The sequence below is a fragment of the Myxine glutinosa genome, chromosome 1, assembly GCF_964187855.1.
Source record: "Myxine glutinosa chromosome 1, kmMyxGlut1.1, whole genome shotgun sequence".
In the NCBI taxonomy this organism is placed as follows: Eukaryota; Metazoa; Chordata; class Myxini; order Myxiniformes; family Myxinidae; genus Myxine; species Myxine glutinosa.
This window is the reverse complement of record NC_136261.1, coordinates 154,169,700-154,195,785: the sequence shown is the minus strand read 5'-3', so window position 1 is coordinate 154,195,785 and position 26,086 is coordinate 154,169,700. Positions and strand designations below refer to the sequence as shown.

General features: G+C 44.5%; 1 protein-coding gene across 1 annotated transcript in view; it reads left to right on the top strand.

The window, feature by feature from the left end:
- The window catches only part of WDR19 (WD repeat domain 19), a 185,022-nt gene that overhangs the window by 124,127 nt on the left and 34,809 nt on the right, over positions 1-26,086 (top strand). The window contains exons 19-27 of the mRNA XM_068120441.2: positions 552-662; positions 1,527-1,636; positions 3,431-3,485; positions 3,713-3,859; positions 5,824-5,906; positions 6,185-6,268; positions 9,874-10,020; positions 18,985-19,109; positions 19,397-19,506. Coding sequence (XP_067976542.2) covers positions 552-662; positions 1,527-1,636; positions 3,431-3,485; positions 3,713-3,859; positions 5,824-5,906; positions 6,185-6,268; positions 9,874-10,020; positions 18,985-19,109; positions 19,397-19,506 — 972 coding nt within the window. The remainder of the gene's footprint in view (positions 1-551; positions 663-1,526; positions 1,637-3,430; positions 3,486-3,712; positions 3,860-5,823; positions 5,907-6,184; positions 6,269-9,873; positions 10,021-18,984; positions 19,110-19,396; positions 19,507-26,086) is intronic.

The following is a 26,086-nucleotide window of genomic DNA, read 5'->3' as shown; positions in this document are numbered from 1 at the left end:
TTTTTGTCTTTTTGCACTTGTTTTTTTTGTACTCTGTCAAAGCGTCTTTGGGCTTCTTGAAAAGCGCTATATAAAATAAATGTATTATTATTATTATTATTGTTATTAACACTATAAGGATGGGTTATTTGCTCGTTTGATTAATTAACAAACAAGCTTCGTTATTCTTTGCAAAAATCCAGGTGAATTTGAACCACCTTTCGAGGAAAGTCATTATGCAAAATAATCCCGACAAGTTTGGAAAATAATAACCATGTAGAGCAATTCAAGGCGTTATTGTGCATCTCCTATTTTTACCAATTCTACCTTTTTGCTGTAGCTCAACTAAAAGGATTAGTTTTACAAGTGCAAAACCATTTGGGCACTGATACATTTAATACCACCAAAGATTTTCAGCATACACGTAAAGGAGTTTGCATGTTAGAGGTGCCCTCTGCTGTCTATACATTTCAAATGAGTTTCGTACTTGTGAAATATTTTTGGTGTTGGGTTCTGTGCTTGCCACGCATATTTGTGTTGTGTGGACCCATTTTCTGGGGGTATTGTCTTAGGGCATCGAAGAAAAGAATCTACAAGCTGGCCACCTAGCTGCTTTACTGTCAGATTTCGACCTTGCACAAAACCTCTACCTATCCTCCTCAGATCCGTTGGAGGCACTAATGGTAAGCTCTCCTTCCTCTCTCTCCCATGTAGTTCTTGTTTCACTGCAGAGTTATTGAATTAGCATTTCAGACTGATCGTTTTAATTTCATGTATCTTTCACAGTTCTCTTTCCCACCTTCTTGTCTTGTTATCAAATGAAATTCATGTAACTTATGTCCTCCTGCTCAACTGCAATTCTTTTTTTGGAATGCAAATTTTGACACATCTCTATTGCCACCAACAACTCATTTCTGCGATAAAGTTTCACTCTTGAGATTTTTCATTCCCACGCATGAATGAATGAATGAATGAATGAATGATCGTTTTAAGGCCATTTTCTCCACTAGAGCGGGGGTTAGCCTTGCGGGCCCCATGACAATCATGGTTCCCTGTTTGAGGCAATGTTTTTATGGCCGGATGCCCTTCCTGACGCCAACCCTTGGTCGCCTCCTACGATGCGCAGGGATACGGTGCACCTATTCTAAACCGGGGTACACACCGCGATCATTCATCCCAGCAAGCTGGTACTCAATTTGCCGACCTCGGAAGGATGACAGGCTGAGTCAACCCCCCTGGCGTTAATTCAGCGATCGACCGGGATTCAAACCCAGGATCCGAGGATCCCAAGTCGGCACCCTAACCGCTAAGCCAACACCAGGCTTGAATTGAATGATTTACACGCATGAAAAAGGAAAATTCTCAGCTCTTGATTTACATTGAGTGTATTTTATAATGATGGTCTTGATAACTGATTCATTTTTTTGGATTGAATAAACATGGCTGTGGTTTGCATTGAACATTCCATTCATTTGATGCTTGATCAATTAACATTCATTATTGTGATTGAAATATGGATGTGTTTGATTCTTTTTGTTTTGTGGCAGCTGCGTTGTGACTTACAGCACTGGGAAAATGCAATACAGCTTGCAAAGCACCTGGCTCCACAGCAAATGCCTTTAATTTCCAAGGAATATGCATCACAGCTTGAGTACACGTATGTTCATCATGTCTCAGTCGTGCCAACATTACCACATTCATGAGAAGTAGGTTGTTACAGCATAAGTATACCATTGAGTGTGTGGCTTCATTTTGTGCAGGATCTGAAGACTATTCACTGATGGAACTTTCTGAGTAGAAATGCTTTTGATTGATTTGTTGATCTGCTTCACCATTGTGTGTGCTTTTATTAAATCTTACTAGAATTCACCAAATGTCCGTCCGTCCGTTCGAAGGTACCGCAAAAACGGCTCAACCGATCGCAACGATATTTTGGGTGGGTATTCCTGGGACGCCTGGGAGTAAAATAGGCTATATTGTTTTTCCAATTTTTCAAAGTTTTCCAATTTTCCAGTTTTTCCAAACACGATGGAATAATATTTACCGATATGAACAGTGATGTGGCTTTTGTTGAAATTCTACAAATACTGTTTATTCTACGTACCAGGAGAGAGTAGATCGACTCCTGACGAACTCTTCCTATATAAACGTGCAGCTCCGAAGTAACATGGCAGCGTGTGCAAAGAGACTGAGAAACAGGTGTAGCGGCCGCTTCCGTGTTACAGATTCGGCGCGCACTCTTCACACATAAACGTGCGACTGAGAAAGACTTCAGTTTTGCAGAATTCAATCTTTTTTCAAAATGGGCGCCATGTACTGTTTAGATTTTGATGATTTGCGTGTGATGTGATTCAACGGATGTTTATATGAGTCGTTTAAAATTAAAAAATGCCTTCAATTTCTGATATTTTGCCTTTTCATTTGGGTCTCCCAATTGAAGCCCCGCCCATAGGGCGGGTGCCGTTGCTAGTGATAGAAATAGATAAACAGAATGCATACACCTTTTTTACCCAATGTATATACAACAACCCTGGTGTTGGGCTAGCGGCTAGGGTGCCGGCTTAGGATCCTAGGATCCTGGGTTCGAATCCCGGTCGATCGCTGAATTAACGCCAGGGGGGTTGACTCAGCCTGTCATCCTTCCGAGGTCGGCTAATTGAGTACCAGCTCACTGGTAATTCCCTGTTTGTCGTTAAAGGCGGCAAAAAGGGTTGGTGTCAGGAAGGGCATCCGGCCGTAAAACATTGCTTCAAAAAGGGGACCGAAAAACAACAACAACCACGGCTCCCGAAAAAGGCCAACCCCCGCTTTGCGGGGAAAAATGGCCTCTAAAGGTGGTTTTTTTTTTTTTTTTTTTATATACAGTGCCCTCCATAAGTATTGGAACAGTGAAGTCAAATTTGTTATTATGGCTATGCACTCAATAAATTTGGATTTCAGATCAATAGATGAATGTGAGGCAAAGGTACAAAAGGTCAGCTTTTATTTCTTGATATTTCTATGCACATATGTTTTACCATTGTAGATCAATAGCACTGTGTATGTTCAGTACCCCCATTTTAGGTAAGCAAAATTAACATGGAAAAGACAGGTGGTATGGGTTAGGCAGCAGAGAAAATAAAATAAATGTTATGGATCTTCACCACTCTGCAAGGGCAATGGAGTGCCACTTTCATTGGAAAAAAGTAGAACCCTCAGTCTGCTCGAGTTCTTTCACCCTCTGATTACTCAATAACTCACCATGTTACCACCCTACCACCCTATACATGAAAACTTGCTTGGAGGCAGGGGGTGGCTCAATAATAACCAAAATATCAAATAGAAAATAAAAAAGAAAGACATTTTATATTTTTGTCCGTACCTATTCGAACTGTCCTCATATGAGAAGTACCCAGATGGTGTCATGAATGCTTTAAGGTAAACGATCAGCTTGTACTTTGTTCTCCTCTAGGGGTGATTACGTGAATGCAATAAAGTATTACGAGGAAGGAATGAAAGATGAAAAGGCAAGCGATGCTCAAATTATTTTTCTTCATTCCTTTCCTTCCCTATTTTCTTCATATCTTAACAAATAACCTTTTTGGGTTTGGTCACTCGGATACTAACTTATCTTATTTGCCTGAAAATAATTTAAAGCTTGAGTGTTTCAGATTTACAATTTAGAAACTTTACATTATGCATTATTCACTTCTGTGACTCTATGCTGATCTATGCATACTTGTTTCCTAAGCAGAATGAAGATCACGTTAATGCGTGCAACGCAGGTTTGGCGCGCTCATCTCTGCACGTTGGGAATGTGAGGCACGGTGTGGACCTGGCATTGACGCATCCCAGCCAAAGCGTGCAAAGGGATTGCGCAGCTATACTGAAGGATATGAAAGTATGTTTGGAAAAATGTGAATTCTGTTAACAGCTGTGTTGTGCAAAGACCAAAGACCAGCTCAAAAAGTGTGCGTTGAAGAATTTTGATTGAGAATGCATGTTAAAAAGCCAGAAATCCAGCCCCAGATTTTGTTGAAAATGGATAGACGATGCTTTCCTTTTCTATGATTGACATTTTTATTGAGAAAGGAAATCAAACTTTTGGAAAATTGATGACGTTTTGTTTGGATGTTGAACATTGTTTGCTATGGAGTGTACTTGTAAAATTACACGAGATAATTCTGTGCCCACTTCGTTTGAGTTATCTCTACAGGACAAGGAAAATGTCAAGTCCTTGTGCGAAGGAAAAAATAAGCAATTTTTGAAGTTATTGAAACGGGATGCTCACAATAGTCCAAGATGTGCCAAAAAGAGTGCAACACGGTGTATATCAAAATAAAGCTACATTGATATATTATCTTTTACTGATAATACATGTATATATATTGAAAGCTTAAAACGTTGGTGTGTCTTGGATTATTTTGGGTATCTTATTTGGACAACTTTTTGAATGCCCCCCTTATTAGGGTCAATAGCTCAGTAAATTCATTTTTTGAAAAAAGTGAAGTTTACTCTTGAACATTCATCTCTGGTGTTCTGCTTGAAGGCAAGTTCAGTAAAATGGATAATGGAATGTTACTACTACTACGAATACTTCTACTACTACTACTACTACTACTCACCTACTCACCTACTACACTACACTCACTCTTCTACACTCTTCTACACTCACCTACTTCTACTACTACTACTACTACTACTACTAGTCACCTGTCAGCTGTCACAGTAAGGTTATTTTGCTATCTGTTCTTCTCTACAAATCATGTCGGGACGTGGTAAAGGTGGTGGAAAGACTCGCGCAAAGGCCAAGTCTCGTTCTTCCCGAGCTGGGCTGCAGTTTCCCGTGAGTCGTGTTCATAGATATCTTCGCAAAGGCAACTACGCCGAGCGCATCGGTGCCGGCGCTCCCGTCTACCTGGCGGCTGTGCTCGAGTACTTGTGTGCATAGATCCTGGAGATCGCAGGTAACGCTGCACGAGATAACAAGAAATCACGGATCACCCCACGCCATTTGCAGCTCGCCATCCGCAACGATGAGGACTTGGACAAACTGCTGGGCGGGGTGACGATCGCGCAAGGTGGTGTACTGCCTGACATCCAGACCATGCTGCTGCCCAAGAAGACACAGGGAAAGTAAACGGTCCCACCATACACAAGGCCAAACAATACCCACAACGTAGACAAAAAAAAACTACTACTACTACTACTACTACTACTACTACTACTACGACTACTACTACTCCTACTACTACTACTACTATGACTACTATTACGAACATTACTACTACTACTACACTTTTATCGCCTTCAATTATTTCCACCTTTTTATGGGGTCAGCCAGGGAAGGTCTTTAGCCCAAGTCTCTCATGAACTGGCTGGCCAGGTCCAACATTCGAATGAAGATGACATTTGGATTTGAGCCGGATTGCCGACAAACACTCACTTCCGCTTTATGAAGGACACAGTGGGACTTACGGTATAACATGCACAAAATAATGCGAGCAGATCTTAAACCCAGTTTCAATGTCCATCCAATGGACGGTGCACACATCAATGCCTCGCCTTGCCAGCGAAAAACACGAGGATAACAGTTTATAAGCATACTGTATTGGGGCCAAGATCCAAACCCAGTTTCGACAGCTCAGAGGTGAGTGTGCATAACTCTAGTCTATCCTGCAAAGATAATGAGATTTTGAATTATATGCTAAAAGGGGTTGTTCACATTTTAAAATAACCATCCCTCCTTTTTACTTCAAATATTAAGGCTGATTGGTATTTTAAATGTATTAATTTATGCAGAATGAATTATTAAGTGCCATTTGTCATGCTTTCATCCTGACCAAGCTAACCCTGTTCTCACAGCAATTTTTTGATGCTGGGTTGCTCTATGAAAAGGGCCAGAATTTTGACAAGGCTGCCTCCATGTACATCCGCTGTAAAAACTGGTGAGAGATAAAGAGAGAGGCCAGGGCTCAAGAGTTGAAATAGTTTTTACAGCAGGAAAAAATGGACACTTGTGCAACAATTGCAATTATGATGGCCCAAGTAAAAGCACAGTATTAGTTGTTTTTGTTTCCCTAAGTACACCTGACAAGTCCATGTTGGTGCCCTTTGTTCAATTTAATTGGTCTGGACAATGGATGAGAACTGTGATTTCTTTTCAAATAATTATTCTGCACATGCTTGTTTCGGGTTCCATCTGCACATTTTTGTCATTCTCCAGGGCCAAGGTTGGTGAGATATTGCAACAAATAACTTCTCCCAAAATTCTGCTGCAGTATGCGAAAGCCAAGGAAGCTGATTGCAGGTGAGATTTTCTCTCTATAAGGGAATGATTTTATACGTCACTCCTTTCCTATTCCATATCCAGGCACTGCATGACGTCATCACTGGGCACCAAAGGGGGTCCAGCGATGACACGTGCTGAAAGGGAGTACTCAGTTTTCACTCCGTTTTTCTTTCTTGTTTTCTTGTTTGTTTGTTTTTTTTCCGGGCGATATCTCAGCCATCCTTTGAGATATGAAGCTGAAATTTTGTCACATTAGTGAGCACTTGCTTTGGCAAAACTTTTTAAAATTTTTTTTATTAATCAATTAATTGATTCATTATTTAATTACTATCTATTAATTAAATACTTATTTATTTTCTTTCTCATCTGGGCAATATCTCAGGCACCTTTTGAGCTTGAGCTAGGAAGCTGATATTTGGACATGACAATGACCGAGTGATTTGGCTATAAATGGGATTTTGATTTATTGATTAATCAATTAATCGATTAATTATTTAATTATTCGATTAATTACTTGATTAATTTTTTTTAAGTTACAGGCTCAGATGAAACGGTGGTAGTTTAGGTATTCTATTAGCCAATTGATTAATAATTTAATTATTTTACGATTATTATTTATTTTCATTATTAATCACTTATTTATTTTCTTTCTCATCTGACCAATATCTTAGGCATGTTTTGAGCTAGTAGGAAGCTGATGTTCAGACATGACAGCCAAGTAACCAAGTGATTTGGCTATAAAGGATTCTGGCGGAAACCGAGCACAACTCATTACCCATCTAATGCTATCCCTACCCTGAAGCATGGTGGTGGCAGCATCATGCTATGGGAATGCTTTTCAGCAGCAGGGACTGGGAGACTTGTAAGGATAGGGGGAACAACGAATGGAGCCAAATCCTTGAGGAGAACCTACTTCAGAATCCAAAAGACCTTCTTCACTCTGATGAACGATGGTCCTGAGATTCAGCGCACCCATATATTTTGAATATATAAGAAACAGTCAGACATTTAGAAAATATTGTAGATGGAAACCAAAATGATTGTACAACTAATCTCCTTGATTTTAATTTTCTAATTTGTGCATTCAAGGTGCTTTGATAGTTTTGACATTACTGTGGCATTATAACTACCATGGACATTGTGTTCTTAATAAGTAAGTAAAGAAAATTATTTTGCCTCCACCCCGAAAGTGGCCGGAGGCATTATGTTTTCGGGTTGTCTGTTAATACATCCTTCCGTCTGTACGGGCTAAACCTCGTTTTTCTCAGCAACCACATGTCCGATTGAGACGAAACTTTCAGGATATGAGTGACACCCATGCCGAATGCTTTTAAGATAATTGTGATGGCATCGGTCACATGGTATGGCAGCCATCTTTGATTAAACGCAAATAATGATAAAAAATATTTCTCGGGAAGCTGCGGAATGGAAAAATTTGAAACTTGGCACATTGTAAAGTATTCCCAATGGGGAACAAAAGCATGATAATGATGTCATTATTTGTGATGTGGTATTCCAGCCATAAATGTTTTAATTGAATGCCTTATCCTATTAATCTGAAATTGCATGCACATGATCTCTGACCCATTTGTATTGAAATATTAAATTGATGACATCTTAGATCACATGGTTTGGCAGCCATGTTGGATTGAAGGAAAATATTAAATAATTATATCTCTGAAACCACTTACCCAATCGATGCGAAATTTTACAAATGGCATCCAACACCATTGTTGCATATAGGTTGAAAATGATGACGTCGTAGGTCATGTGGTTTGGCAGCCATCTTGGATAGAAAAACGAACCTTATCCGATCAATACGAAACTTCACAAACATGATCCCCTACCCTTACATATGCAGAGTGTACATTTTTGATGTCATCTGTCACGTGATGTGGCAGCCATATTAGCTTGAAAGGCAATATTGAAAAAAAATCCCTTCTCCGAAAACGCTTCACTGATCGATGTGAAACCTGTCTTGTGGTAAAAAAAATGTGATACTTCAGAATAGTTGAAGGGATTTAAACCAAACTTGTTGATTTTTAGGACTGTGGAAGAGGGCATCTACCCATTGTCATGGGCAAGGGCTGCGTGGAAGCATATTGGCGACAGTCGCATTGCTCTAGTTTTGTCTATACACTCAACCCTCGGCTATCGCGCCTAATTGGTGCCGCTATCGGTGCGCGTTAGCCGAAATCGCGATAGCCGAACTGAAGAACGTATGGTAATAATTCTAATTGGTGTCAGGACCCCCAAGTTGACCACATATTTAACCTATTTTTGCCACTTTTTACCAAGTGTTTCTACCATATAAAGACCTACCTATGTAAACATAAAGACCTATGTTTCTACCATTTCTGCCATAAAACAAGAATCACAATATGTAAATAAAAATAAAATGGTAAAAAAATTACTCTTTTTTTTACCATTTTATTTACCTTTTTGGGAACGATGAGGGGCTTAGGTGGTTGGGTAGGTTCCGAGGCTTGGGTGGAGTCTTATTGACCACCCCTACGTGCCTCTAACTTGTCCAGGATTGCGTCAGCTGAAGCACCAGAGAAGCGCTCAACGTCAGAGGGCTTGTCAAAGACAGAGGCCTGTGCCTCATTGCGATGCTGTAAGCAGGGTCGGCGTGTTGGGGGCAGGCAGTTGCGGGCCATGCCCACCTAAATGCGTTATTGTGCCCCCCCCCCCCCCCCCCACACCCACCAGTAGGCCAAGCCTTTGGCGCCAAACTTGCACGTTCGCTATAGTGTGTGTGTGTGTGTGTGTGTGGGGGCGGGTTGTATGTGTGCGTGTGTGTGTTTGTGTGTATATGTATGTGTGTGTGTGTGTGTGTGTGTGTGTGTTTGTGTGTGTGTGTGTGTAAGAGAGAGACTTTGCAGCATGTTTTTAAATTGGAACTGTGTTGGTTGTTGACGGCAAACTCTTATTATCAAGCATTTACATCATAGATTGAGGTCTCGAACGGCAGTTTGTGCCCCCCCCCCCCTGCGGTTACCCTAATGCCCCCCGATTAGACTTGTTCTGACGCCGAATCTGGCCGTCAGAATTCGGTGATCTGGCGTTGGCGGAGGGAGTTGACGTGGGCATGATACTGCTCCTCGTAACCTGCCAGTGCCGTATTAATAAAGGAGCACCTTGCTTCACTGTTGATTGTTAAATCTTATCTACGTTTCTACGATAATCACTGTTTTGGTAAATACCTCGCACTGTTGACTCATTTATCCCAAATTTCTTTCCAACACTTCGCTTTGTTTCACCATTGTCTATCAACTGCACAATTTCGAATTTTTGAGCGTAAGTTAAGTTCTTCCTCTTCTTGATTTCTCTTTCCCCACGCTCGGTGATGACGTAGCACCCTTTCTACCATTTCCGGTGCGCTATAGCGCTTATTTGGGGCACGATAGTCTATTGTGCAGTTTTTTAGGTAGCCGCGATAGCAAAGAAACGCGATAGCCGAGTTCGCGATAGCCGAGGGTTGTACAATAATTGTACAAATCGACAGGTTCCACTGCTTCTTGATCTGATGTGAAAGAGCTTTGCTTTTGTCATGTGTAAGAGTTCAAATATTTATTTGGAAGTGCTTTGCTGATAAACAAACATAACTTTCCCCCTTTCAGCTACAAGGAGGCTGCAGAGGCGTATGAGAAGGCAAAGGATCATGACAATCACATCCGTATGTTGTTGGAGCATTTGGGACAGCCGGAGGCTGCCATGCGCGTTGCACAACAAAATCAGTCACTTACTGGTGCTAAGATGGTTGCCAGGTCTGTGGATGCAATGAGGCTGTTTTTTCCAAATGTGATGTCTGAATTTTTATTTTTCAGACTTAACTTCCTTCTTCCTTTTATTCATAACTTCACACTGATGCAAATGAAAATGTTTCAGTTCACTATTTATTTAGGAACACAAAAGGAAAATGCCCATGCATGGTGAGAGTAACACGAAAAAGATACACAGGTGGTCTCAGTAAAGGGTTTGAATGATGAAATATTTTGAGACAATTCTGTCATTTATATTGTTACGACCGCGGATAAGATGTTAGTTTGCCGAGCGGATGGCGCCACGGCCCGAACCGTTTTTACAATGACTAAGACCCGATTCCTTAAACATGGGCCAAATCGTGCCACAGATATTCAATGGGGAAAAGACAAAGGCGACACGGATGTGAAGAAGAGGAAGACAGAAGTAGGGAATACGAATATAATTTATTTGCTATTTACAACCAAAAGTAACCAAGGAGAAGGAAGGATAATAAAATAATTTACAGAAGAAATCAAGGAGACACAGTGAAAATTGCTAGCTTATCTAAACAGGCTTAACTTATACCCTGGACAGAACAAACAAAAGACGGACTCACACGAATGGGGAATTTGCAGGCAGGAATGACAGGAGGTGGGTGGCTGAAGGGGGAGGAAGGCACGGAGCTGGCTGGAGCTTGATCCCGCACGGGACGTCTGGCTGGACCTCGACGGCCGCCGATGCCACCGATCCTGTGGTGTGCGCGGGGTAACGGGTCGGAGCTGCCTGGTGGAGCCAACGCTGCTGGTGGGGGGTCTGGCGTGACGGGTTCTCTCTCCCTCTCTCACAAACTCGCAGGACTCTCTTCAGGTTTGTCTGTCATCTGATCTCCTCCCTCCTCGACTCTTCTGGGGGCGTCTTCCTCGGGTTATATAAGCCCCACCCTTCACCCTTTTGCGAACCTCCCCCAAACGTTCTCTCTCCACCCTCTAAAGCCAACCCCTCGTTCTGGGTTGGTCGGCAATGGCTGGTTCACTCCTCCCCTCTATGATGAGGTGGAGACTCGCCTTTCTTCCCCGACCTTACCTCGTGGCCAATGGTGGTTTTGGGGCGATTCGAGCTAGCCCCAGCCAAAGGGCAGCAATGGTGAATGAAGAAAACCGCCCAAATGCAGTTGGCAATTGCAGCAAACCTGGCAAACCTGGCACTTTGAAGATGCCATGTCGGAGGGATCTACTTTATTTAATGCAGTGCAATGGAGTGTCAAATTAATGGAAGACAAGGCCTTACCCTACTACACAGAATAAGGAAATAACTGTCAACAAGGGGGAAATCTATGATTGGCTAACGTGATTGTTTATGAAATAACTACGGAACGACCTTTGACCTTTATACACAACTGGAGGCAGGAGGGTCCACAATAAAGCAATAAAAAAACACAATCCTCATATCCACAACACTGCACCCTCCTCCTCTTAGGCACGTCCCGGGCCTCTTACCTTTACTTTTAGTGTGGCACGTAGGTGTAGTTCCCTCTACATTTAACCTGACCCTGAGTGTGACAGTTTTAAAACATAAATAAATATGTCCCGCTGCTCCATTGCACCCTACCTAACAGACTCACACCCACAGCTAACCGAATTGCGGAATTGTCTTCAAACTATACATTTACGGTGGGGGCGTAAATCTGCCCTGCATCGATGCACCATGAAAGCACCCAAAAACGCACCAAAGCACCCTCAAGCACCAATCGGTGCACAGTCACCACAGTTCTTAATTAAAATAAACCAACAAACCCTTGGTGGTGTCTTGCTCTTCGGCTCCCTCTGCTGGCCATGTTATCTTCCAGTTGTTGTCTTCTTCTTTGCTGGCGGCCTATTTGGACATAAAACTTGGACATAAAACACTTTACACTACCCGGGGTCTCTCCCTGCCAATCCATTAGCCAACTTACACTATGGGTTCTAAAAACCAATGCCCATTGACCAAACTGTGGTGCTTCTCAATTTGGGGTCTCACTCCCCCGATTCATCTCCCGGTGCCCTTGCACAATTTCTGGGCTGGGGCGTGTAGCTCTCCCAGCAGGTCTACCCACCTGCACACCTCCACCACTGTAGTTGCCACCCGAGCTTACCTAGCTCCTCACCCTAACCTATCTAACTGGGGAAGGCCCCTCCTGGCTCTGTCACCCCTCGGTGCCCTCTGGCACTGGGCTACCCGGGTCCGTCCTCCGGATCCTCGGGCCCCATCCACAACAACTCTACCGGCTCCCAGAGCCCACCTGCGGCCTCACCTGGCCGACATCCTCACAGTGGCGGAGTGCCCATTTAACTACACACACAGTGCACACACTAATAGGCTACAAGCCCAGCCATTTCCACGACACTAATGCACCCATCACTACACTCCTGTGCAACTACCCGCACCACAGATGCCAATATCCAACCACAATTTACCTGTACCCTCTACCTAACTCTTACACTACCCTCCCCGGGTATTCGTGATGGGGTCCATCCTCCTTTCCCCCATCCACACCTTCGCACCATCCACTCCACTCCACAGTTTCCACCATACTCACTCCATGACCATCCATTCCAATACTCCATATACTCCAGACTCCATGTATTCCACACAACCATTCTCAATACACCTGCAGTTGCACACCTGTGCAATCACCCCTGGTGCCACCTGCACCCTCCTTCCTCCCTGGACCATTTGGTCAACACAATACACATCACCATCACTCACTCATACACTGCTCCATACACCTGTTCAGTTGCACACCTGTGCAATCACACCTTTTAACCATACACACGGCATCATCTGAACTACCTGTTGCCCTGCTAGCTTAGTGCTCCCCGTCTTCCCTTTAAACTAAGCACATACCACGTCATTATCATCCAAACTAATCTACCTGCGTCCCCACTACAGGTATCATTGTCACTACCTAACCTTAACGTTACCTAAGGTCATCTCTAGGTCCCTACACACGATATCCTAACCCTCCCGGGCTAGTTTTCACTGCCAAACCCCATAAGACTAGTGCTCCTTTGCCCCCGCTGTGAGAGATGGCAGGGTTGCCATCCCACCACATCAGGTATCTCTCACTACCAATTTGGCACATCAAATTTCAGCCAATTAAAAATTTGCCAATCACTACCAATCATCTGCCAATCATCACTCTGCCAATCCTTTGCCAATCATCAAATTTTGCTTTTTAATTTCGGGTCCAAAACACTATCCTCATCACACGTCTACTCACTAGAGCCTCTCGGTGCGCCAATTCACTTCTAAAGCCCGGCTTCGCACAGCCGAGCAGTGAATGCGGGTTGCTTGGTGCCGGCGGTTGGATCCGTCTGGCATTCGGTGCAGGCAAGGTTTACTCGGGCCGAGATCCAACGCACCATCTCGGCACGGAGCCGTCCAATGGCCCGATCTCGCCCTGCCGGAACGTCTCAACAAAAGGGGGTCGCCATGACGACCCTTCCTACCGGGCCGCCCGCTCCGCTTAGTGGAGCACGGACGCGGCCGTTCAAAGCGCGGCCCGGCGTGGATCCCGCACGGCGGTTCTTTCGAAACCGCTGTGGATCCCCGCGGCACGCAAAGCTGCCCGGCACGCACCGAGGGCCCGATTCGGCTATACGTCGCTCTAACCGCTAACCCGGTTAGCGTCGATGCTCCACTTGCATGCTCACACCCCGCAGCCCGTTCCTTGCTCATACATCCAGCCGTTCCCATGCTCCTAGTCATTGCACCTTCTCCTACACACCCAGGTACACTCATTCCGCTCACAGACTTGGTCACACACCTGACCACCGCACACCTTTGCACACACTCGTCGTTCGCACACCTCACCAACACACCTCTTCGCGCCCCGTCCTCGGTCACCTCCTCTGTGACAACCACAGGTGTGCTCTCACTTGCACACCCAACCACGTGCCTCACTACCAACTCCAGTGTGCATTCCCACACATGCTCTACCATTCCAGGTGTGCATCCTTCCATTCCAGGTGAACATCCTCTCTCACCTGCCACAACCAACTCACGCTCCGTGTCACTCTCACTACTTTTACCACCACACTCGGTCGCGCATTCACCCTTACTCTCGACAGCGCACTCTGTACCCATACACTCCTCTGTTACACACCTTCCTCGCGCATCCTCTTCCGCACACTCTCCCGTTACACCCTCCGTAACACTCCCACAGGTGTGCACTCTCTCGTTACATCCTCTGTAACACTCACCACAGATGTGCACTCTCTCGTTACATCCTCTGTAACACTCACCACAGGTGTGCACTCTCTCGTTACATCCTCTGTAACACTCCCCACTACGCGCTTCCATGTGCTCCCTCGCACACGCGCTACGACCAACTCACTCTCGACAGCACACTCACTCCTCGGTGCGCACTTTTTCCTCACACACCCCAGAGTTGGACATTCTCGCACACCTCCTCTTTCGCACACAGTACCTGTCGCATACTTTACCAACGGCCTCTCACGAACACCCGGGTCCACACCAACCCCCAAGCCGACTGAAGCTCCCCTCACACCATATACATTTCCGCGTATATCGCCACTCACCTCGGCACCTTGTCTCCGCACCTCCTTTGCCACCTGCAAACTCTTTATTTGGTTTGTGAGCATATCATCATGATTTGAACACAGACCTTGCACATACTCCATCACCTCCTCCTTTATCTCCTTTTTAGTTTCCGTCCGTCTCTTCTTAATTTCACTCACCTGCTCTTCCACCTCCTCTAATTTTTCCTTTACCTCCTTCATTTCCCGGTGCGCCCCCTCTATCTCTTCCTCCAACGCCACTTTAACCGTTTCTATGTGCGTCCTCACCTCTCGGTCCTTCATCTCCATTACTTCTGTCACCTCTTCCAACCTCTTCGTCAACCCATTATGTACCATCTGACATTCCTTCTTGATGTCTTTTTTTGTCGCTTTTAACCCCCCGATTATTGCAGTGTTCTTTTACACTTGGTCCACGAGTTCCTTTTGTCCCACTGTCAGCTGTTCTACTCCCCTCGTCAGACCCTCTATGCCCCCCTGTAACCTAGCCGTATTATTCCTCACCTCTTTCTCGATACGCTTCTCACCTTGCTTTACCTCCTCGCGTACCCCCGAGACCTCCTCGCTTACACCTCGTCTTATTTCCTCCTTCATTTCTCCCATATCTTTGGTAGATGCCACCCTCATTTGTTCTAATTCATCCCTCTGAGCATCCAATTTACCTTCTAACCCGAATTTCACCTCCTCTATCTGGTTCCCCATCCGTTTGATTTCACGGGCAGATTGCTCCCCTACTTCCCGCAATTTGTCGTCCATTGTATTTTCCAACCCCATTAACCCATTCTTCATTCCTTCCATCTGGTTCTCCTGGGCAGCCATTCTATTTTCCAACCCCGTTAACCCATTCTTCACCTCTTTTATCCCGTTGTCTAACCCTTCAAATTTATTGTCTAACCCCTCAAATTTATTGTCTAACCCCTCAAATTTATTGTCTAACCCCACAAATTTATTGTCTAACCGTTCACCGGTACCCCTCGCTTCGTCCCTCATTGCTCCCATTTGGCCCCTCAATCGCTCACTATCAGCCCTCGCTTCGTCCCTTATTGCTCCCATTTGGCCCTCCAATCGCTCACCCATTTTGTCCATAAGGGCCCCCATTTGTAGCAAAAAAAGGTTTGAATCCACCGGTGCTGCTACGGTCATGGGCGCCTCTAAATTTGGTGCCGCTGCATTCACGTGCGCGAGGGCGCCATTTTGCGCACCTGATACTCCCTCAACCACCTCCTCATTGCTCTCCTCCATTTCTTCCCTGTGGTCCTGGGTTATCCCTAACCCCTCTTCTAGCTCACCCACCTGCATCCGATCGCCTTGATTGTCCATGGCACGACTTCCAAATTTAAGATTTTAAATAAAACAAAATTTCTTTTTGGGCCACCCGTAATTTTGAGCGTGCTATTCGCGCTCCAGGTCCGAATCTCACTCCCAGGCACCAATTGTTACGGACCGCGGATAAGATGTTAGTTTGCCGAGCGGATGGCGCCACGGCCCGAACCGTTTTTACAATGACTAAGACCCGATTCCTTAAACATGGGCCAAATCGTGCCACAGATATTCAATGGGGAAAAGACAAAGGCGACACGGATGTGAAGAAGAGGAAGACAGAAGTAGGGAATACGAATATAATTTATTTGCTATTTACAACCAAAAGTAACCAAGGAGAAGGAAGGATAATAAAATAATTTACAGAAGAAATCAAAGAGACACAGTGAAAATTGCTAGCTTATCTAAACAGGCTTAACTTATACCCTGGACAGAACAAACAAAAGACGGACTCACACGAATGGGGAATTTGCAGGCAGGAATGACAGGAGGTGGGTGGCTGGAGGGGGAGGAAGGCACGGAGCTGGCTGGAGCTTGATCCCGCACGGGACGTCGGGCTGGACCTCGACGGCCGCTGATGCCACCGATCCTGTGATGTGCGCGGGGTAACGGGTCGGAGCTGCCTGGTGGAGCCAACGCTGCTGGTGGGGGGTCTGGCGTGACGGGTTCTCTCTCCCTCTCTCACAAACTCGCAGGACTCTCTTCAGGCTTGTCTGTCATCTGATCTCCTCCCTCCTCGACTCTTCTGGGGGCGTCTTCCTCGGGTTATATAAGCCCCACCCTTCACCCTTTTGCGAACCTCCCCCAAACGTTCTCTCTCCGCCCTCTAAAGCCAACCCCTCGTTCTGGGTTGGTCGGCAAGGGCTGGTTCACTCCTCCCCTCTATGACGAGGTGGAGACACGCCTTTCTTCCCCGACCTTACCTCGTGGCCAATGGTGGTTTTGGGGCGATTCGAGCTAGCCCCAGCCAAAGGGCAGCAATGGTGAATGAAGAAAACCGCCCAAATGCAGTTGGCAATTGCAGCAAAACCTGGCACTTTGAAGATGCCATGTCGGAGGGATCTACCTTATTTAATGCAGTGCAATGGAGTGTCAAATTAATGGAAGACAAGGCCTTACCCTACTACACAGAATAAGGAAATAACTGTCAACAAGGGGGAAATCTATGATTGGCTAACGTGATTGTTTATGAAATAACTACGGAACGACCTTTGACCTTTATACACAACTGGAGGCAGGAGGGTCCACAATAAAGCAATAAAAAAACACAATCCTCATATCCACAACAATATTATAATAATTATGCTTGTTTGTCTGTCCCCATGTCACATATTGAGAATGACGGAATCTCGTGAGATTGTGAATTAAACGTTGTTTCGCCATTATTTAATTGTACATTAATTCTGACAGAAGGACAACAGTAACAGATATATATATGTAACATATATAAGGCAAGAAAGGGGGAGAGGAGGACAGGGAGAGCTGGTGTGAGGGTGAGGGGGGGGGGGGGGGGAGTTGGATGATATTTTGACAGGATAGTGGAAATTATTTTGAAGGGGCTTGAGGCTTGGGGAAGATTGAGGATTTGCAGTAAGGAGAGGGGTGTGTTGAGGAATTGAGGTGAGGAGGTTGTTGAAGCCTTGGAGTTTGGTTGGGGGGGGGGGGAGGGAGGCACATCTACCCTGTAGTGAAGACCTCAGGGTGACAGATGACCAAGACTAGCTTTAACTCTGAGGCGTTTACCCAAAACTATGGTGGTGTTATCTCTTCAGCACGCGAGGGAAACTGAGTTCCCTTGTCTTAACTTCATGGACAGACGTGACACAGGGGGGTGGGTTATCCAATCCCCACAGACAAATAAGTGCACAAGACAGGCACGGCAAAGAAATGCAATAAGTAATGGGTTTAATGAAAAGAAATGCCAGGATAACAAAAGGAATGTGCGGTAAAATCTAATTCCTAAATGATGATCCTCCGCTCAGACACAATTACAACACAAGGGGAAAGAAAACGAAAGTAAAGATAAATGTGGTGTGGTGCGTTGGCTGGTACTCCGCTGCGGTCTCCACGACGGTTTGGGGCCATCAGAGGTCCCGTGTCCCTGCGCAGGAAAACACGCAATGGTTTGTCGGGTTCTTCTCGTTCGGTTGCACCGAGCTCCGACTGTCCCGAACTTCCCAGGTGCGCATGACACGAAGCGCAGCCGTCACGAGCCAACACCAAGAGAGAGAGAGAGAGAAGAGAGAGGGATGCGTCCGTCTTCACCATTGCCCGGAACAGAGAGAGTGATTGTGAATGCAACCGCCTTTTACCTTGCGAGAAACAGAGAGAGAGAATGCGACTGCTCGTACCCAGAGCCCGGACCAAGAGAGAGATAAATGGCGGTGCTTTCCCTTTTTGCTCCGACTGTCTCGAACGTTCTCTTTGATGTTACCTGCGCTCCAATCACCGAGCGCTATCGAATCGTCCTTCGGGGCGTGGCCTCACGGCCACACTTGGCGCCCATCGAGAAGTTTCGGCTGGGTGGTGTAGTCGTGTCTGGGTACCGTCGGCGATTATGTTATTTTAATCATGGGCCGGTCGCATGGCTAGCCGAGTGTGCTTTATAAGAACTAAGGGAAAAATCACGAGGGCAATTACACACTGGGAATTTATCCATAGGCCCTAACTAATTAGCATAGCTCCACCCCTCGCATGGAGACACATAACGCTTACACGGACATCCGGTCCTAACTTATATACATCGAGGTGGCTTCACTGCATACTGAGCACGCTACTCTATCTAATTCTACCTCGACAATGGTATTTCATTATCTACCCCCACACATGTAACAATATTTAAGGAGCACACAGCTAGACAATATAAAATTCCCATGATATTTAACTGTTCTTTGCATGATCCATTTTATGAAATATTTCAGAAGCTAGGCAGCAGATGTAGAGAAGCATATTGTAACTCCGCCCACTTAGTTTAGCTGAACATACACATTTGTCCAAGCTGTTCATGCCAGGCCAAAATTTCTGGCTGTGTAAATGGAAGGTTGTTTGCATATTGGCACCCAGCTCCCAGCATGTATGATCTCTACACAGGTTCCTCCTGAAGCTTGGTGACTACTCCACTGCTATTCACTTCTTAGCAATGTCTCAATGTGGTGAAGAGGCCTTCCAGCTGGCTCAAAAGCATGGACAGATGGAAACCTACGCTGAGATTATTGGTAAGCCCTCCTACTCATTCTACCCCACTCACATGTTTTGTGTCACTAATCACTTTCCCCTTGTTTGAAACTAAATACCCCAGATATTTTACTGCCTCAGAACAACATAGGCTATACCAAGCGTTATGACATATAAAGCTTGCTGTCTGGCACAAAATCTCAACAACTATGACATTAATATCAACTCTTGAGACCATTGGGAATTGCTTTGCTGAAATGAAGTTTGCCTTTGGAAAGTTTTCCAATGTATTTTTGCAGCAATGCTTTGCACTGTCTACTGCATGCAGGGCCTAATGCCACAGCCGAGGAGCTACAAAGTATTGCACTACACTTTGAGGAAGAAAATAAACATCATTTGGCTGGAAAGTTCTTCCTTCGCTCTGGGCAATATGCTAAGGTCAGTTAGCATCATGATGTCACATCAAAAAAAAATACATTTTTTTTTTTTTTTTTAAATCTTAAAAGATATATCTTTTATATATCTTTTATTTATCTACTATTTATCTACTAGCAAAAGTACCCGTCCTCACTGACAGGAAACGCTAGCCATGGCGGTGGCATGAATAACCACAGAAGATGACAGCCAGGCAGTTGTCCGGGGAAATTCAATCCATTCTGTAGCACTCAACTTAATCAAAGGTGGTGCTACTTAAACCAACTGCAACAGCGAGGAGGTATACCCCCATTATTTCCCCAGGGGTTTATTGGCAGCCGTAGGAGTCACTAACCCTGCTAAAACTTGGCCGGTACAACCTTTTACCTCTGTAACAAATTTGGTCCAAATCCGTTCAGAGGTGTAGGAGTGTATATGTAACAAAGACAATGTCAGCATGACAGCCCAACAGTTTATGTGGACATCTGTTGAGGTAGTATTGAAGGAGCTGGGGCTCCCACGTCGATCGGAAGAATGGACGCGACAAAAAGCTGGAATTCATCCGAGTTGCTTTATTCAAACCAAACACTCAGGCACTCTGAAAAGCCCGTTTATTGGGCAGCAATATATATACATATTATCCCGGAGCGTTTGCCCAGGAAAGGCGAGAGGGGGCGTGGCCCAGCGTCCTGGCTGCGGCCTGGCAAGTTGAGGGCGAGCCTGCCCGGGCGTCCTGGACGAGCCCGGCATGGTGATCGCTCCGCGTCCTTGATAGGTGCAAGGCGATTGTGAAAACCCAGCGGTAGCCACTACAGTATAGTGCTTATCGGATGGAAGGTTTGTTCAGCTGCAACATTTGTTGATGCCAAATAGCTTATCCTGATTAGGTTAAATAGCAAGAAATCACAATAAGTATCAAAGTTTGACGAGTAAATTGAAAGGGAATAGAATTGTTGAAAGCTATTTAGGTCCATAAACCTGCGTTAACAAAACAATTGCACTTTCCATCTACAAATACCACTTATTTTGGCAATCGCTTTACTTGACAGTTTTCAACTGAACTCGATGGCATAATGGTTAGAGCCTCCGCTCTGGGTGTGGGAGGTCGGCCGTTTTTAACCCTGGCCAGGTCATACCAAAGACTTTTAAAATGGTACGTGCTGCTTCCTTGCTTGACCCTCATCATTTAAATGACAGAGTACAGAAAAAAAACATTACTTGGCATCCATGCTGAGAAAGAAATTCCTATTTGATTGCACGGTTGAGTGCACAGAGAAAAGCATTATCATAAAGATGATGTCACTTGTACGCAAAGTGTTCTGGGAAGTGACATCACTTCCCCCCAATCAGCGTCTTTGTGTGAAAGTCGGGTCTGGTGTTACCTCATGTATGTCTGCATATGTGCATGATTTGTGCTGCAGCTCTTCCACGAGCCTTAAAGCCTTTAATCCAACCTCTCCCCCCTCCCCTCCTTCACCTCCCGACCCCTAGCGTACCCCCCGAAAAACCCGCAAACCAATGAAATTAGTGTTTGAGAGATACTGCATTTTAATAGTTTAAAAGTACGCTTGGTAACTTGGATATGAATAAGAGAATGATACTAACCCGTTTATTAACATGCTTAAAATGTATGCATCATCCAGCATTCTTTCCTTTGTCCTGTTTTTTACCTGTGACATGTCATAGGTCTACAAGAGCTTCACGTTGCTGCTGCTGCTGTTGTTGTTGTTGTTGGGGTTCTTTTTGTGGGTAGATTTTTGAAAATTGCTCCCATTGGTCAGACAGCTGCCAGACCACCCACACCTGCTTGACTCTAATCACCATAGTACCAAGACAAAATGATATGGCCAACATCTTGCTTCCTGTTGGGCCTGACACAGGTCTGTAGGCCTCTGCTGATTATACACTGCCCAGTTTTGTTGCATCTAATTTCCATTAGCTTTGTTTGGGTCGAGTGGTAAATTATTAGTAAGGTTGAATCAAGCTCGTACGCGCCTCCCTAAAAATATAGCGTTACGTAATTTTTGAACGGGTCCCATTTGCGCATTAATGCCAGGGGGGTTGACTCAGCCTGTCATCCTTCCGAGGTCGGCAAATTGAGTACCAGCTTGCTGGGATGAATAATCCCGGTGTGTACCCGCATCGTAAGAGGCGACTAAGGGTTGGCGTCAGGAAGGGCATCCGGCCGTAAAAACATTGCCTCAAACAGGGAACCATGATTGTCATGGGGCCCGCAAGGCTAACCCACGCTATTCATTCATTTATTCCCATTTGCGCATTAAATGCGCATTTCCCAATCGGCCCATTACCGGATTTGTAAAGTCAATTCACTTGCGCTTAATTCCAAAGACCTCGTACCTCAAACGACCACGTATATGTTTTTTTTATGAACAAAAGCTTTATTACCAGAGAAAGAGTGAGAGTGAGAGAGAGACACACACTACAAAACTGAGGTTACAGATATAAAATAAATCCCCTGTTCACAATCACAATTAATCTTATCTATCTAATCTTATTCATTCTCATGGGAAAATGGAACAGAGATGGAACAAGGTTAATAAGACAGATTAGAGAATGTAAGCTGAACCATGAGGCAATTTTTTTTCATTTCTTTAAAATAACACTAACATGAAAGGCAAGAAACCCTAACGTGTGTTCAGGTACTAAGCAGTTAGGTAACGCTTGCCAGGCCAGCTGTTCCTTATCAACAGTTTCAAATGGAGTGCTGGCTTGAATGCTGAAGCCACTGGGCGAGTGCTCTACAAGAAACTTGGTAACTGAACACTTGGTAATCTCTGATGTTCTTGAGGTCCGATCCAAGATCAACTGTAATCTATATACCCCAGAGAGGATAATAACATAACCCTTCTTGACGCCCCTGTGTAGAGTGGTTGTACAAGTTGCCGGAAACTATACCCAGCTATCCGTCAGATTCGTAATTGATATTGAACCAAATCTTGAAGACCCTTGAAAATGAATTGTATAATACCTTCAACAGCAAGGATGAGGGAGTTGAGTGGACAGAGGAGGCAATATATATACTGTATATGTATATTTTGTGTTGCAGGTTGTGACTACAGTGTAGTCATTCTTGTTTATACAAGATTTAGGATCAGGAAGGAAGAGCACGGTGATATAGAGTGAAAAGCAACAAACTGACAGTGGGGGCAGTGAGAACCAAAGTTAGACACAAGATGCCATGGAAACAAGCATTCTGAGTATTGCGCTGCAATACATGTCCCCTACCGGCAGTCTGTCGTCCAGAAAACACCGGTAGGGGACTAATAAGCCCGCAAGGTCGCTCTGTGGAGCAGCCTGCACGTATTGCACTGTTTGGATTATATAATTACCAACTCACGGTCTGAGGTAACTCGGCTAAAAATTATCCGATTTGCACCAAATAAAGTCTATGAATGGTTGCATAGACCCCTACTTCTCACTAAAATGGGAAAACGAATGTAAATCGGAGTTAAAATAAGCCCGCAAGGTCGCTCCGTGGAGCAGCCTGCACGTATTGTACTATGTGTGAATTATATAATTACCAACTCACGGTCTGAGGTAACCCGGCTAAAAATTATCCAATTTGCACCAAATAAAGTTTATGAATGGTTGCACAGACCCCTACTTCTCACTAAAAGTGGAAACAATGTAAATTGGAGTTAAAACAAGGAATATTAACAGCTTTGACTTACCGCACTCGAAATTATAGTCCGGAAAACTGTTGGGGAAATTACCATAGTTAAAAGTGCCATAACTTTGTCAAAAATGATCGAAACGTCGTGAAGTTCGAACTTCATCTGTAACTTATCATGAGGAAACCATGTACCAAGTTTGAAATCATTAGCATTGAGGGTTTAGGAAAAAAGTCCGGAAAGCTGTTCTTTGTGTGACGGACTGACGGACTGACAGACTGACAGACGGAGGGATGGCGTGCAAACCTATAGTCCCCTCCGGTGTACACCGGTAGGGGACTAACAAGCATTCTGAGTATTGCGCTGCAATACATGTCCCCTACCCGGCAGTCTGTCGTCCGGAAAACTGTTGGGGAAATTACCAAAGTTCAAAGTGCCATAACTTTGTCAAAAATGAAAGTAACGTCGTGAAGTTCGAACTTGATCTGTAACTTATCATGAGGAAACCATGTACCAAGTTTGAAATCATTAGCATTAAGAGTTTAGAAAAAAAGTCCAGAAAACTGTTATTTGCATGACGGACTGACTGACAGACGGACAGACGGACAGACGGACAGACTTACAGACAGAGGGACGGAGTGCAAACCTATAGTCCCCTCCAGTGTACACCGGTAGGGGACTAATAATGGAGAGGAAATAGGAGAAAGAAAGAGAGCAAGATTGTTTGTGAGATGGGGGAGAGGGGCAGTAGCATGCGAGTTGGAATGTGAGGTATTTTGTATACAGAGTTGAAGTTTGTGGTGGAGCTAAAACATAGAACAGAACGGACGAGGACACAACAAAAAAAGAGCAGTCAAAAGTTGAGGGGAGGGGCAGGGGGCAGGAGGGTACACACCAACAATAGGGTAGACGTTCTGGCTTCAACTATACCCCTTTAAATAATTTCCACAACAACATGATTTATAACATGGGGAATACACGACAACAGTCAGCAGGTATGGTATTCTTCATTATTGAAGAGGTTTTCCCATGGTCTGGGGAAACCAAATACCATCACAAAGTAACAATAAACCAAAGGCCTCGGCTACTTCATCATCTATATAATAATACCGTAAGGACTCGACTTTGTTATCCCTTTTACGCCGCACCCAGTGACCCGATGCCCACGGCACTCATGGATTTACGATCTACGAACAGCGCTCTTTGTTTATCACATACAGACATACTCGAAAAATCTGAATTCGCCGACGTTGGGGCCCAAAAGCATCCGATTAACTGCCGATACGACGCCATCATATTGGCGTCTGCTGGGCGAAGGCGAAGCGAGCCGTCCGCTGATTGGACAGTCGGGTGGTGTGAACCAAATGGTCTTTTTATTCCCTTGAACATTTTAAATTAGGATATATAAGGAAACGTCTTTATCGTCATTTTAATAAAGTTAAATGGAGTGACGTTGCGATACTCGGGGTGCGTTGCATAAATCCTCGTAACTCAGAGAGGTGTAGCAGGTGGCGAGACGTAAGGAAGCTTAAAGATAACGAGCTGAAAACAGACGAACGATATGTCAATCTCTTTCTACACCGAACGGAAATAAAATTATGAGAGCGGGAAGGCATGGCCTGAGCACTTCGAGCAGAGAGGACTGATTGGACTTAACTTAAAGAGAAAAAATTGGAGCTTAACGGAAGAAGAAGATCCCATGAGCGCTCCCCTATGCCATCCATAATGGTACACTCTATCCATACACCACATCCTCCCTTCCGTGGATGTTCCACGGGTTTCACGTCTTTATCGTCATTTTAATAAAGTTAAATGGAGTGACGTTGCGATACTCGGGGTGCGTTGCATAAATCCTCGTAACTCAGAGAGGTGTAGCAGGTGGCGAGACGTAAGGAAGCTTAAAGATAACGAGCTGAAAACAGACGAACGATATGTCAATCTCTTTCTACACCGAACGGAAATAAAAGTATGAGAGCGGGAAGGCATGGCATGAGCACTTCGAGCAGAGAGGACTGATTGGATTTAACTTAAAGAGAAAAAATTGGAGCTTAACGGAAGAAGAAGATCCCCATGAGCACTCCCCTATGCCATCCATAATGGTACATTCTATCCATACACCACATCCTCCCGTGGATGTTCCATGGGTTTCGGCTAGTTAAAATGAATTGTCATGTTTTAAAGCCATGTGATATGACATCATCTATATGTCTAAATAGGGTAATGCTGTCTGTCTGTCTGTCTGGCCCACCATTAAAGAGAAGCACTCCTTGGAGAGAAAAAATAAATAAATAAAGATGCTTTAAATTAATCCAAACCCCTGGGAAAATTATATATTTTTTTCTTGACCCCGGGCAGTGTATAGGCAACAGACCACTGCCCTGATCGCTCCCGATTTTATTTTTTATTTGCTGTTATGAAATATATAACCTCCCATTTTTTGAGCTCTTTCAACCAGTGCAAGAATAAATGGCCTCCATTTTTTCTTTTTTATGTTGTATTTTTACCAAGGGCTTCTGCTGGTCACAAGTAATTGTGCAAAATAGTGAAGAATCTTTAACATTGGAGATGTGTGGTGCACACAAAGGTATGGGTGGATGAACAATGAACTAGTTGGTTATATACTATTATTCATAGGCGTAGTTTGACTTCTCTATTTTGGGGAGCAAGGGCTTAATATTAATAATGGGTAACTAGGTCTGACTTCCAAAATTACCGTTTGTTAGTGTATGTGAAATCACAAGTGCAGTTTACGTTCATTATTGTTACTCACGTTTAAGTACGGGATGTTTTTATCTTAATTATAAACTACCGAAAAAAATTACGGTGGGGGCATTGCCCCCAAAGCCCCCTCCCCCCTGCCCCCCACAAAACCCGCCGGTGCTATTATTATAAACGTGCAATTTGAAATGCATGAATGAAAATCATGATTTGTCTATTACTTAACCTCACTTTAAGATGCAGATGGTCTTCGA